At 44.1% G+C, this 13,026-nt stretch overlaps 1 protein-coding gene across 1 annotated transcript in view; it reads left to right on the plus strand.

Annotated features, from left to right (window-relative positions):
• KIAA1217 (KIAA1217 ortholog) overlaps positions 1-13,026 on the plus strand; it is a 452,893-nt gene that overhangs the window by 326,641 nt on the left and 113,226 nt on the right. Inside the window, exon 5 of the mRNA XM_056857670.1 lies at positions 11,993-12,188. Coding sequence (XP_056713648.1) covers positions 11,993-12,188 — 196 coding nt within the window. The remainder of the gene's footprint in view (positions 1-11,992; positions 12,189-13,026) is intronic.

Raw genomic sequence — 13,026 nt, forward strand, 5'->3', positions numbered from 1 at the left:
AAAAGTTAAGCAGACTGAATTCTATTGGTATGGGAATATTAAAGCTAGATAAATGAACCTTGAAAATCCATAAGAAGAAGGTCATGTACACTTGATTTTTCTTTATACATGCATTGAATAATCCTCATGCTACATTCAGTCAGAGTTGCCAGTACCAGGTTGGGAAATACCTGGAGGTTTGGGGGTGGAGCCTGAGGAGGGTGGGGTCTGGGGAGGGGAGGGACTTCAATGAGGTATAATACCGTAGAGTCCACCGTCCAAAGTGGCCATTTTCTCCAAGCGAACTGATCTCCGTCATGTGGAGATCGGTTGTAACAGTGGGAGATCTTCAGCCACCACCTGGAAGTTGGCAACCTTACATTCAATGCATGTACAGCTGAACGTGTGATTGAAACTGCACATTTATCCAGGTGTTGACCCCCAGTTTCATTTGTAAAGAGTTTTGGCTCTTTCTTACAAACAGATGTACATGCAGGATGACTGTGCATTTGCTGTAATGTGATCAGAATTTTTGAGGAAACCTATCACTTGTACAAAACTGATCTGTTTCATAGGCGGGATTAGGTAAACACATCATTCTCCTTCATTAATTCTGAGCCAGGTTTCTCCTCAGCTTGTTTTCAAAGGAAGTAAGAAACTAATGAGGAGTTAGGGAAACTTTGCGAAAATTGAGCAGCTCAGTAGCTCAGAACTGAAGCCTTCCAAATTCTGCTTGCCAAATCTTAGGGTTAAAGTTAGTGAAACTATTTTAATGAATTTTCAAATGATTAACTGAGTTCTCAAGCCTTAATTAATAATATTTCTAAGGAAACAATGGCTGGGATCCAACAGTCTGTACATAAGGGAGGCTTTTCCACTTGCAGTTGTTACCATAGCCCCCCCCCCAAAAAAAACACACACACACAAACACACACACAAATAAACACTGCCCTCAAAGGCCATGGGACCTTATGTTTAACAGGAGCTGTCAACAGAAGGGAAAACTGCCAACCACAGTGTGAGCTTTGCTGCATGCGCATGTGCAAGTGTATATGCAAAAGTACTTTGCACCTAAGCATGGGCCTTTTTGAATTTCAAGATAGGCTGCATGGCATGGGGATAACCTGAATGTTATGTGTCTCCCAAGTGGAAGGTCCTTTCATTCAGCTTAGGTAAATCTGAATGGAAGCCCAAACGTCACACATGTCTGCTGAAAGGACAGTAATCATACCCCATGCTTCCTCCACAAAGTAGTGCTTGTACTGAGGACACTCACCCACCTGAATATTGATCGCTGAGAGAAGCTGCTCTGTCATAGGCACAACTGAAAACATTTGGATAATGGGAAGCTCAAATAAAGATGAGTTTACAAAACATGCGCCCATACTGGGAACGTGCAAGAGGTTCACAGTCCTCTGCAGCAGCCACTACAGGGTTACTTTCCTCGCAAGGGGAGAATCCTGTATGATTATGGCAGTTTTGTGAATCTTTCATTTCTAAAATATTGAAGTTGTGCAGGGAGAGCAGGTTGTAGATATCCAGCTACCTTCACTGGACTTGAAATAAGATCAGGGAAGAAGAAGGAGAAGGAGTTTTTATATACCAACTTTCTCCACAAGGAAGGATCAAACCGGCTTACAATCACCTTCCCTTCCCCTCCCCACAAACAGACTCTCTGTGATCTCTGTGATGTAGGCGAGGCTGAGAGAGTTTGGAGAGAGCTGTGACTAGCCCAAGGTCACCTAGCTGGCTTCATGTGGAGGAGTGGGGGAACCAACCCGGTTCACCAGATTAGAGTTCGCCGCTCATGTGGAGGAGTGGGGGAACAACCCTGGTTCTCCAGATTAGAGTCCACCGCTCCTAACTACCGCTCTTAACCACTATGCCACGCTGGCTCTCCAAAAGGAACAGTACCCTTGCCCCCCACACTAACTCAGTGCCACTGCTGCCAGTTGCAAAAAAAGTTGTTTCTTTGGTGAAATGTACATGAAAAACGTTTCCTTGAGCTACCCACTCCCCCCATGGCAGGTGAGGCGTTATTCAAATTCCATTGGCTGGGAGAAGCCACGGGCCATCAAAGGCAGGGGGCAGAACAGCTATTTAACTTACAGGGAAAGTTCCCGGCGGGCCACTCCCTTGGAGGAGCACGGGCAGCCAGGAGCAAGCATCGCTTAGCCCCTGCAGCTCCACTGGTGCTGCAGGAATCCTTTGGCTCAGACGTGACAAGGGGCATCAGTGACGGTGTAGGTAGGAGGAGGCAACAGGTGAGTTGATACCCATTGAGGGCACCGATGTCCAAATCTGAGCCAAGCAGCCCCTGCAGCTGGGAATTGTGCTGCAGGAGCCCCCCACCCTGGCTTGCTCTGGGGCCATTTTAACTTTTGGTCTGCCCCCAATCAAAGGCCATTAAGCAAGCATGTTTGCTAACCGGTATTCTAAATTGGAGGTCAATTTTGCATAACCGTGTAACTTGCATTGTAGCATTTGGAATTTGGATATCAACGCATTGAGCCGTTTGGGAATTTTCTATATTTTTTGGCTATGTTCCTTCCACTTTAACAAACAAAAAACCCCAGACCCTGCATTAGAGGGAAGGAACTTTACTGATCTCTGGGCAGCCATGTGAGGAAGCAGGAGAAGGATTCTTGGTGTGGTTTAGCGTGCCTTGGCATGATTTCTCCCTCTTCTTTTTCTTAAAGCTTTCCTTAGCATAGTTGCCTATGTGTTATTTTCTGTGGAGTTTTATGTGCTCCCCACCCCGCAAAAAAACCCCAATGTTCATTGAATTCCGCACATTATAGGCTCTCCCTCACCTCTTCATAATGAAATAATAATACCCATGAAAGAAAAAATGAGGTATAGTTCATCCAGCTGCTGAGTGTTTGGAGTTTCTTTCTCCAGGCTTGAATCGATTTCTGTTTTCACAGGTGAAAATCCTCAAGATTGGTGTGAGGATAATTTCCCCCCCTCTGCGCATGTGTTTACAATATGTGTGCATGCTTTCTTATATGGGCAAAAGTTGGGATAATATACTAGTTGGATTAAGAGATGTGAAAGGTTTTTTTCTTTTTTTTTCTTGAGAGCGGTGCTACAGAAAAGCCTTTGAACAAGGATAGGTAGCCTAGCAAAAGCGAGTGGAGGATGGAATGAGGGCTTCTATGTTGCCAAGACCTTATGGGGAGTTATGTGTTGTGCATTTTTTGTATGCCCTGTGGCCAGAAACCCATTGTACCCACTGTAGTACACTCGCAAGTGAAGGCCTGGCTACCCAATGTCAGGGGTACAAGAGATGTTTTCCTGTCACTGAAACAATTCAAGAGCACCACTTGGCTACCAATCAGTAAATGTGAGGAGGGATGGAGCATGTACTCACAGACACCATTGATTTGGGCGGGGTGACCCCAGCCATGGAGAAGCAAGCCCACTATATTGGCATAGCACTTTGCCTTCCTTGGAGAGTCTGTTGGTCTCTCTGGATTGCGTAGGAATAATGGGAGCTGGCTTATCCTTGAACAGATGTCTGTATACATAGCTGTGAATAGTAATGCATTATTAATAGCAGCACTGTGTCTTTTGTATTTTACAATAGGCTTAGGATGAGATAAGCATGATCCTCTGAGGTACTGCTATTTGCGTCTTGTTTAAATGTAGCTAGAATGCACATCTGGGGATCCAGTTAAGGATCCCCAGCACTGGGGTTCAATCAATTTATTAATTTATTAATACAGTCATAAGAACATAAGAAAGGCCCTGCTGGATCAGACCAAGGCCCATCAAGTCCAGCAGTCTGTTCACACAGTGGCCAGCCAGGTGCCTCTAGGAAGCCACAAACAAGAGGACTGCAGCAGCACTATCCTGCCTGTTCCACTGCACCCAATATAATCGGCATGCTCCTCTGATACTAGAGAGAATAGGTATGCAGCATGACTACTATCCATTCTAACTAATAGCCATGAATACCCCTTTCCTCCATGAATATGTCCACTCCCCTCTTAAAGCCCTCCAAGCTGGCAGCCATCACCACATCCTGGGGCAGGGAGTTCCACAATTTAACTATGCGTTGTGTGAAAAAATACTTCCTACTGTAGTGGCAGCTGCTATGCCAGGGCTTATGTGGTCACAGTGGAGTCACCGTCGTATGGGTTTCTAGCAGCAAAGCTGAAAATACAAGAACAGAGACAGGAACAAGTGAAAAATGTAGCAATGCCTGTCTCCAGAACTGCACCCAGCATTTACAACAACACATAACAAGGCCACTACATTAGTTAGGCAAGCTTGGAACCAGTGAAGAGGAATGGGCAGGACCAGATGAAGAAAGAAGGTCTGTCGTTCCAGCCCCAGCACACAGCCAGCTCAATAGCCTTGTTAGGCAAGAAGCAGGCGTGTAGAACTCTTAGACCTCAGACTTCCCACAGACTCCCCAGAATGGTCCGAAACGTAACACCAATGCCTGGCAATGGCATCTTGAGAACACTGCACAGAATACATGAGCCTTGGTGTGCGTTCAAGGGGATAAAAATAAGGCCAAGGCCAGTGGTGCAAATTAGATTAAGAACTATTACTCAGAATAGAATTTCCCTAAGCATTTCACCCAAGAGCCTTCTTCAGGGCAATCTGTAATATATAATTTGTAATTACATTACTGAGTTATTTGTTTAATGATATTTGGTTAAAGTTATACAGTAAGTAGTTATTTGGTTAAAATTATACAAGCAAATAAAACACTATATTAAAAGTCAGAATACAATCTCTACCATAACTGCCAGAGTTTATTCATCCTTGAGATTGCATGGAGGAGAAAGAACAAAAAAATCCTTGTAAGTGAGAGAGATATAAGATACAGCTGTATAGCACATGACAGGTTTTAGCTCAATTTTTTTTTACTTGTGTCTTAATGAATTCTACCAACCTGTAGTTATTACAGTAGTCCTTCAAACAAGGATAAATTCTGTAGCAAGTTGCTAATGAAAGAACCTTTCTATATACCAATATCTAGTCAAGGTAGTATCTCTCTAATTTACAAACGATGATGCCATTCTGGGGATAAATTTAACCCTTTGGGTGTCAGTGTCTAGATCTGCTTCTTTTTTCAACAGCAGTCTTCCTTTTTTCAAGTTATTTTCTGTTCTAACTCAGAGGGATCATGATTCTTTTCAATAAAGTGTTTTTCTAATGGGGCACTTGTTCTTTTCAGTTTTACATGGCTTTTATGTTCAAGGGGAACAAATACGTGGATGGTAGTCGCATGGACACAGAAGAACATTCAGTATCACAACCTTGGAGGCAGCGTGTGGCCTGGCTGGTAGGTCAGCGGGAATGAAACAGTGTCCCTGGAAGCTGGAGAATGTGGGTTTCAATGTCAGCCTGGGAGACGCAGAGGTGACTTCCGCAAGACAAAGTTGACACTGGAGGAAATTTTGTCATCGGAAAAACTTTTAGGTAGGAACAGGGAGAACCATGAGGTCCAGAATCAAAGCCTTCTACTTCAGAAAGCGCTCCCTGCCCTTCTCACTTAAGCCACAGGGGAAGACAAAAATAGAGACTTTGCTCTGCTCAGCACAGGGCAAGCCCCATTCCTTCCACTCTTCAAGTTCATGGGTTTCCATTCTTATAAAACAGTACTGAAAGGGCCCTGTGTTGAGCAGTATCTCACTGAGATAGCAGTTGCTTAAGGTCCCAGATTCATGTGAAACAACGGAGTTTCATGTGAAAGGAATGGTAAGGGAAAGAACTTTTAGACACATACAGAGATGCATAACTAGATTACGACAGCACTTGTTGAGATGATCAGATAAGGACAACTGCTTGCAAGCTATGTGTGCTTGTTTTCACTGTATGAGCCTTCTTTCCAAAACTAGGCAATGTTCATTGAATGTGCAGCCAATGTAGGTCAAAGACGCAAGAGGAGATAAGGAATTAACATATAGATTGAAGGTCAGATCCTTGGTCCTTAGAGATCCGTATTATCTTCTCATCTTGGAATTTTTCCAAAGTCTCAAGGAGAAGTTGTTCACAGATTCTGCTTTCTAGAGATCCTTTGGTTCTTACACGTGTCCCACCAAGTTCGAGTTCCTCCCCTAAATGATAACCGGTCTTGTCAACAATATGGTACACATTCAACTGGGTTTTCAAAGTCTGGGTTTTTATTTTCCTCTGAAGCTAACAACTTACTCGGAGTAACTCTCAGTGCTTCCAGTAACCCGCCATTGATTTGTATGAGTGAGTTTAATAGTCAGTGTTCCATTTCTGCAAAGAAGATATAAATTAATGAATGGAACTACTTCATGAGTCTCCTTTAATTAGCGTATGGTAAGCTGCTTAGCATTTGAATGAGCAATGCTAACTGCCGTGGATAGTTAGCTGTTTTTGTGAAACTGGCTGGAATCCAGAAGGGAATTTAAGACGATTTATATGAAATGCTGTTCTCCCCCCTAAAAAAAAACTGGAACACAATTGTACTCAACAGAGGTTAGCAAAATGACCACATACTACATATGTTTCTGTTTGTTTTAAGAGCAGCTGAATCCAGTGGATGGATGCTCCAAAACAGTTTGTTTTTAAAAAATCAAATAATTGGTGTGTGTTTTTTTTTAATCAAATGTACGCACATTCTTGATTCATCCTATTTTCCTCTGTGAATTTCAGTTAAAAGAAATTTGAGAAATGAGGGAGACAATGGATTGGGGATACTGACCACAGTTTTCTTCCTTATCCTTCTCAAGTATGCAATAATTCTGAAAGAAGCGTGTCCTCGGAAATGTAGTGAATACTGTTGCAGTCCTAGTTTCCAAATGCACACAGGCAACTCAATGAAAGAGTTATTGGCTCCTTTGACGTCTGTCTTTATTTTGTGGGTCATTTGTCACTTCTCGAGTGTTAATGGGTGTGCACCGGCATGGGGTGTTTACAACCTTGTAGCTTAGACGTGATCTACGTCATGGAAGCACTTCAAAGCATACCTCTGTGCTCTAGGAATAAATCTGAGCTAGAATTCCTGGAGGGGGGAGAAAATTCTGCTTCATAATCATGTCACTGAATAATACCTAATTTATTAACGCAAACCTTTCTCAGGCTCTGGAGGCCTTAGGTTTCTCATTAGGCATTTCAAAGTTATTGTATTTTGTGAGCAACTGGACAAGTTGGCAATAGAGAGCAGGAGGGAAGCTGAAGCTGTACAGCAACCTAATGAAAACCTCATAAAAGCTAAAGTTGCTGTTCAGCCAAGGTCACCGGGGGAGTATAACATGATCCATGCCATTTCTGTGGCAAGTTCAACTCTTCCCACTAAAAAAAATACTGAAAAAGGCCAGATGTCAGCAATATGGCTGTCTTGGTTTTTAAATCTCCTCTTGATCTGAGCAGCATTTTCCAACCTTCTAAATATAGAGCATCATTAACAAAGATGAATCAGAGTTTAAAATAAGACAAGCAACAGTGATGAATGAATCCAGTGTTTCGAGGCTGAGAATTAGAAATCACACACTGTGGTGGAGACCAAAGGAGTGGGAACTTCCTGGGTCTTTGCAATGCACCAAACTAGGGGAAAGAGAGGCTGAAGAGCATTTGCTTTGCTTGCAGAAGGTTCCAGGTTCAATCCCCAGCATCTCCAGCTAGAAGGACCAAGTTGGTCGGTGATGTGAAAATCCTCTGCCAGAGACTCTGGAGAGCCACTGCCAGTCTGAGTAGACAAGACTGATCTTGATGGGCCAGGCTTTGCTTCAGTAGAAGATGGCTCCATGTGTTCAAAGACAACCCCACCATAAAATACGATGAATGTGGTAGAAGAGAATATTTTTTTCCTGGCTTAGTTCCTAAGGTGGCTTCCATTGTACCACTTACTATTTTTTTAGAGTTTGTACCTTTCTGTAGGGTTAATTAGTATGAAAAAAAAACAGTGGGTCAGAATGGACCCTGGGTAGCTTGAAAGTATTCAGTCAGTGCTCAAACAATTTTGTTCCTATTTTTTGCTGTTTAGGGATACCCTGTGAAAGTTTGAATTGTTCAAGTCGCTGTTCTGCAGCATTCAGTATGCGTAGAAGTTAAAATTTCTGACTGGGGTGGTGGATGCAGCTTATCTCCCATTGCGCATGCAGGTGAAAGTGAGAGTGCATGAACACTTGCAGGCCATTCCTGAAGGGGGGGTGAAGCTCCTTTGGAGCCGGCGTGACCCCACGCCGGTGTAGGTGACACCTTATCATGGATTAAGGTGGCACCTACCCCGACGTGGGGGAAGAAACACTGACATCCAGGTGCCGCTGGCCCCTGCTGCCAGCGCAGTCACACCTGCAGGGCTTTCCCAGAAGGAAAAGCCCGCGCCGGTGTGTGTGTGTGGGGGTGTTCATAGGGATGGAGCTGCCTTTAGCCAGCTTCCACAACCCTTTCACCCCAGGAACACCTCCTTGAGCAGAGGCAGGGCGGCCCCATCTTTTTTTTTAGTGACACAGCCTTGCTGTCATCAATGGGGCATCCTCCCCCTTTTTTTCTTATTTTAAAAACATTCTTTTTTAGTATCCGCGGTGGCTGGGAAGCCTCTGAGGAGGCAGTGCGGCGCTGCTGCTTCCGGCCACCACGGATCTACCCCCCCTTCAGCAGCAGCAGCAGGAGGAGGAGGAGGAAGAGAAAGAGAAGAAGGAGAAGAAGGAGAAGAAGCAGCGGCGTTGGTTTTTATATGCCAACTTTCTCTACCACTTAAGGAAGAATCAAACTGGCTTACAATCACCCTGCCTTCCCCTCCCCACAACAGACACCCTGTGAGGTAGGTGGGGCTGAGAGAGCTTTAATAGAGCTGTGACTAGCCCAAGCACCATGCAGTGTCTAGTCTTCTGTCTTGAGTGCTGCAGCTATTGAGTTGTCAATAATCTATTTATAGGCCAACTTCATTTTTCTACCTATATCTTTATCCTAAGGACAAACAAACCCTCCTGGCTTTTACACTGGTGGAAGATAGGATGTTGAATGGTGAATGGATATTGCATAGAAGAGGTGGAGTAGAACCTTTAGCAATGTGTGATGGTGAAGGCAAGAAGAAACTCTCAAATACAGATCCTTGGTATGAGACAAACATTGTCCCAATTTCATTTCTGAAATGTTGAAGGATGTGAATCAAGTACCAGTTCATAAGGCTGCCAACTGGGAGAAAAAGATGCCCTGCTCCCTTAATAGAAGCTTAATAGAATGCTATTTACCAGGTGATGGTATTTACATGCCATGTCATGAAGAGCCTCGCCTGGCCATTTCCACACATCTAGTCTCTATTAAAGGGACAGGACATTTTTGTACAGTGACAACCCTAGTTCCCTAAGTGTGTGTAACTTCAGGACTGTGAACTCCTTTGGAATTAAACTTCTCTGAAATTCTGTGGTATTTGCTGATCTAAAAGTTCTTTCCCCCCAATTCCTTTCCTCTGTTTTTCCACACCAGATTTCCTGGCATACCATTTAGGGAAGATAATCCCCCTACTCTGATTTTTAGGAAGTAAAGACAACAAATTCTCTTTCAAAACCCTGCTTGTTTGGAAATTGCTTATAAATATGTCTAAGGATGGGCCTTTGACTTTGCTGGGAATCCTGCCCTTTCTACTGAAATGTTTGTCCTCCTTAGCAAAACCTAAAATTCTCTGCAGAATGATGAAATATATATCATGGATTGGGGGGTGGGGGAGAGTCATGTAAAAGTGGAGATTTGGGCAAATGAAAGTCAGGGTGTTTCAGGAAGTTTTTGGCTTTAAATGAAGAGAGGAAAGTGGCATGGTGAGCAGAGGGGGAGTCTGGAGCAGAAACTGAAGAATTGTCACAAGTAAGCCACAACTTATTTGTATTGTGAGCAAGCCCCAGATCCTCCCTCCATCCCTTCTCCCTTCAGCTGGGATCTGCAGTTGAGGGCTTGCTGGTTTGGGACGTCTTTGATCTAACTCCAGTTTGTTATGCGGACCAAATTTTGCTGCCTTAACAAAGGGGTGTGTGTTTCTTTCCAGTAGCCAGGATCCTAAACCTGTTTTAATCCTGGTTTGGAATCATGTTTACTGTGGATGAAGCAAAGACCAGGAAGTTGCACCGAGGGTGTGTGCCGGCTCACATGTTTTGGGGTTTGTTCATCTCACAAACCAAATAGCAGTTTGAGATGTCTGAACACAGCCCAGAGCGCAGGCAAATAGTAGCGCTAATGACAATTTTCCATGTTCTTTTGAACAGAGAAGTGCCTCGTCAAATAAGATAACCCACACAATGGTACTGAAAGCAGATTGAAGCAAACTTGATTTCCTTCGTTTTCTGTGGGTTTGGTTGAGTCCATATCTACATGCTTGTGTAACCCAGCAGAACCCTGGCTTCGTACATCCCTATTGGAGAGTTGGGGGGATTCAAAATCAATAAAATGACAGCACCCTTGTGGCTTGGTAAACAAATGTGAAATTGCTTCAAGCAGGAAAAATGACATTCAGGGTAACAAACATTTAACACAAACACAACTTTACAGCTGGAAGTAAAACTATATCATAATGGCTATGAACACTGCGCCCTGACCTGGATGGCCCAGGCTAGCCTGATCTCGTCAGATCTCAGAAGCAGGGTCAGCCTGGTTAGTATTTGGATGGGAGACCTCCAAGGAAGTCCAGGGTTGCTGTGCAGAGGAAGTCCCTGGCAAGCCACCTCTGTTAGTCCCTTGCCATGAAAACCCCAAAAGGGGTTGCCATAAGTCGGCTGCGACTTGACGGCACTTTACTCACACACACATGAACATAGCACAACTGAAGGAGACAGGATCTTTTATGCCCTTCAGGAAGAGCACTCAGAAACAATGGCAAATAACAAACCGCCCAGTAATACAAAGAAGAAGGTGGAAAAGGAAGTCCAAAATGTTAACTAGAAGTGCAGGGCTGCTTCTTCCCCATCTGCTCTTCTGTGGCTCCTGCTGCTGCTGCAGATCTTTCTCTGTCTTGGGCCTGCAAGGAAATTATCAGTTCCCTCAGTCAAGCTCTGGGCCATCCCTCTCCTGCTGTAGGCCACACTGGCTGAGGAGGGGAAAGTTTTAAACCATAACCTTGTACCATGACATAACTAACAGCCTGACAAACCCTTTCATTATAACAACTCCTAAAGGGAAAAATCTAATACACAATTTCTACCTTGTTGGACCCACCACACATCTGCAAGAAAATTATCAGTTCCCTCAGTCAAGCTCTGGGCCTTCCTTCTCCTGCTGCAAGCCAGACTGACTGAGGGGGGGTGGGAATCTTGCAGTTGGTAATAGGGGTATGCATTTGGCTAAAGCCAAACCGATCCCCAAATAATGCTGAATTTTTTTCCGGAATTATTCAGGGCATTATTTGGAGGAAAGCTTCGAGCCCAGCTCCGCCAAAAACTTTTGGGTTCAGGTTTAATAAACCTGAAATTTTTTGAATATCCAGAATAAAGGCAATATTGTGATTCAGCTTTTTTGGCTTTTTGAAAATTTCTGGGCCTATTAAACCTGAACCTGAAAAATACCAATTTAAAAAATGGTGTGCAGCCCTAGTTGGTAACATATGAGCAAACTTACCAATTGCCCATGCTCAGTGGGCTCCTGCTGTCTCGGCCCTAAAGTCCAAACCTTCCAATGGAAATAAAATGCAAACATGAAAATGGCATGGGTTACGCTTGCATACAGTTGCTATTAACTGCCAATGTCAACAGTTGCCTCAGAAGCAGGGAATTGAATTACCATCCATCTAGCCCTTAATGTCTTCACCTCAGGTATTTGTTAGACATGCATTTTGTGCTGTTGGATGTACAGCCATAAAAATCTTAATGGAATACACCCAGATGGCCTTTTGTGAATTACATACATGTGAGTCACCTTGAGTGCACAAGGCCTGCCATTATTCAACATTCACCTGCTCACCCATCTATTTCCCCCCCCCCCCCAATATTTGTTTCTTTTCCCCTCAGGCACTGATCTTAAAGTTATTTTTTAAAAGCCTTTGCTCTCTAGTAATGGTTTGTTTGTTTGTTTGTTTGTTTGTTTGTTTGTTTCATAGACGAGGAGCCCAAAGCTATCTCAAAGCCCCCAGCCCAACTTGGGAGATCAGGCAGAGTATTTGTCAGAAGCATCCGCCGACTCTCTCGAAATCATGTCCGAAGGAGAGTCCCCTACGCCTTTCTCAAGAGGAAGCCGTACGCGAGCGAGCCTGCCAGTAGTGAGGACAACAAACCAGACAAAGGAGAGATCGCTCGGTAAGACGCCACCTACACCCTTCCACCAAGCTAATACGGGTCTCTTCGTTTGCATCTGTTGCTGGCTGCCCCCTGTTTATATTTGCCACCAAAGTTCTTTCACCATGAAAGAAATAGAAAACTGACATGCCGTAATCCCATGTTAAATGAAACAGCCCTGGCTCTGTGTGAGACTAAACTTCAGACTTTTCTTTCTTTCTTTCTTTCTTTCTTTCTTTCTTTCTTTCTTTCTTTCTTTCTTTCTTTCTTTCTTTCTTTCTGTCTGTCTGTCTGTCTGTCTGTCTGTCCGTCTGTTCATCTGTCCATCTATCTGTTACTTTTGTCCCCAGCAGGGACCCAAAGTGGTGTACAATGCAAAGAGTCAGAATATTTTTCCCCATTCAGCCAGTATCCTCTGCTCTGACTCTTGAGTCTTTCCCAATCCTGCAACTTGAGATCTTTTCGCTGGAGATTTCAGGGATCAAACTTGGGACATTCTGCATGCAACACACTGCAGAGCTATTGCCCCTCCAAAGGGCTACTGACCCTAACTACAAATAGTTTGCATACCTTTTGAACAGCTCTCTTCATAGAGGCCTGAAATTGAAAGGGGCCTTATAGACTCAAATTCAGGAAATGTGAAGTTGGAGGATTCCCAACAGACAGATGCCCAACCTCTCCTTGAAGTCTTGCCATGAGGGTGAGCCCACCACTCTCCTGAGTAACTGGTTCCATCATTGAGGAGTCTCAAAGTGGCTTACAATCACAATCCCTTCTTCTCCCCAATACAGACACCATGTGAGGTAGGTAGGGCTGGGAGAGTTCTGAGAGAACTGTGACTAGCCCAAGGTCACCCAGC

This window comes from Euleptes europaea, chromosome 11, assembly GCF_029931775.1.
Source record: "Euleptes europaea isolate rEulEur1 chromosome 11, rEulEur1.hap1, whole genome shotgun sequence".
Taxonomy (NCBI): Eukaryota; Metazoa; Chordata; class Lepidosauria; order Squamata; family Sphaerodactylidae; genus Euleptes; species Euleptes europaea.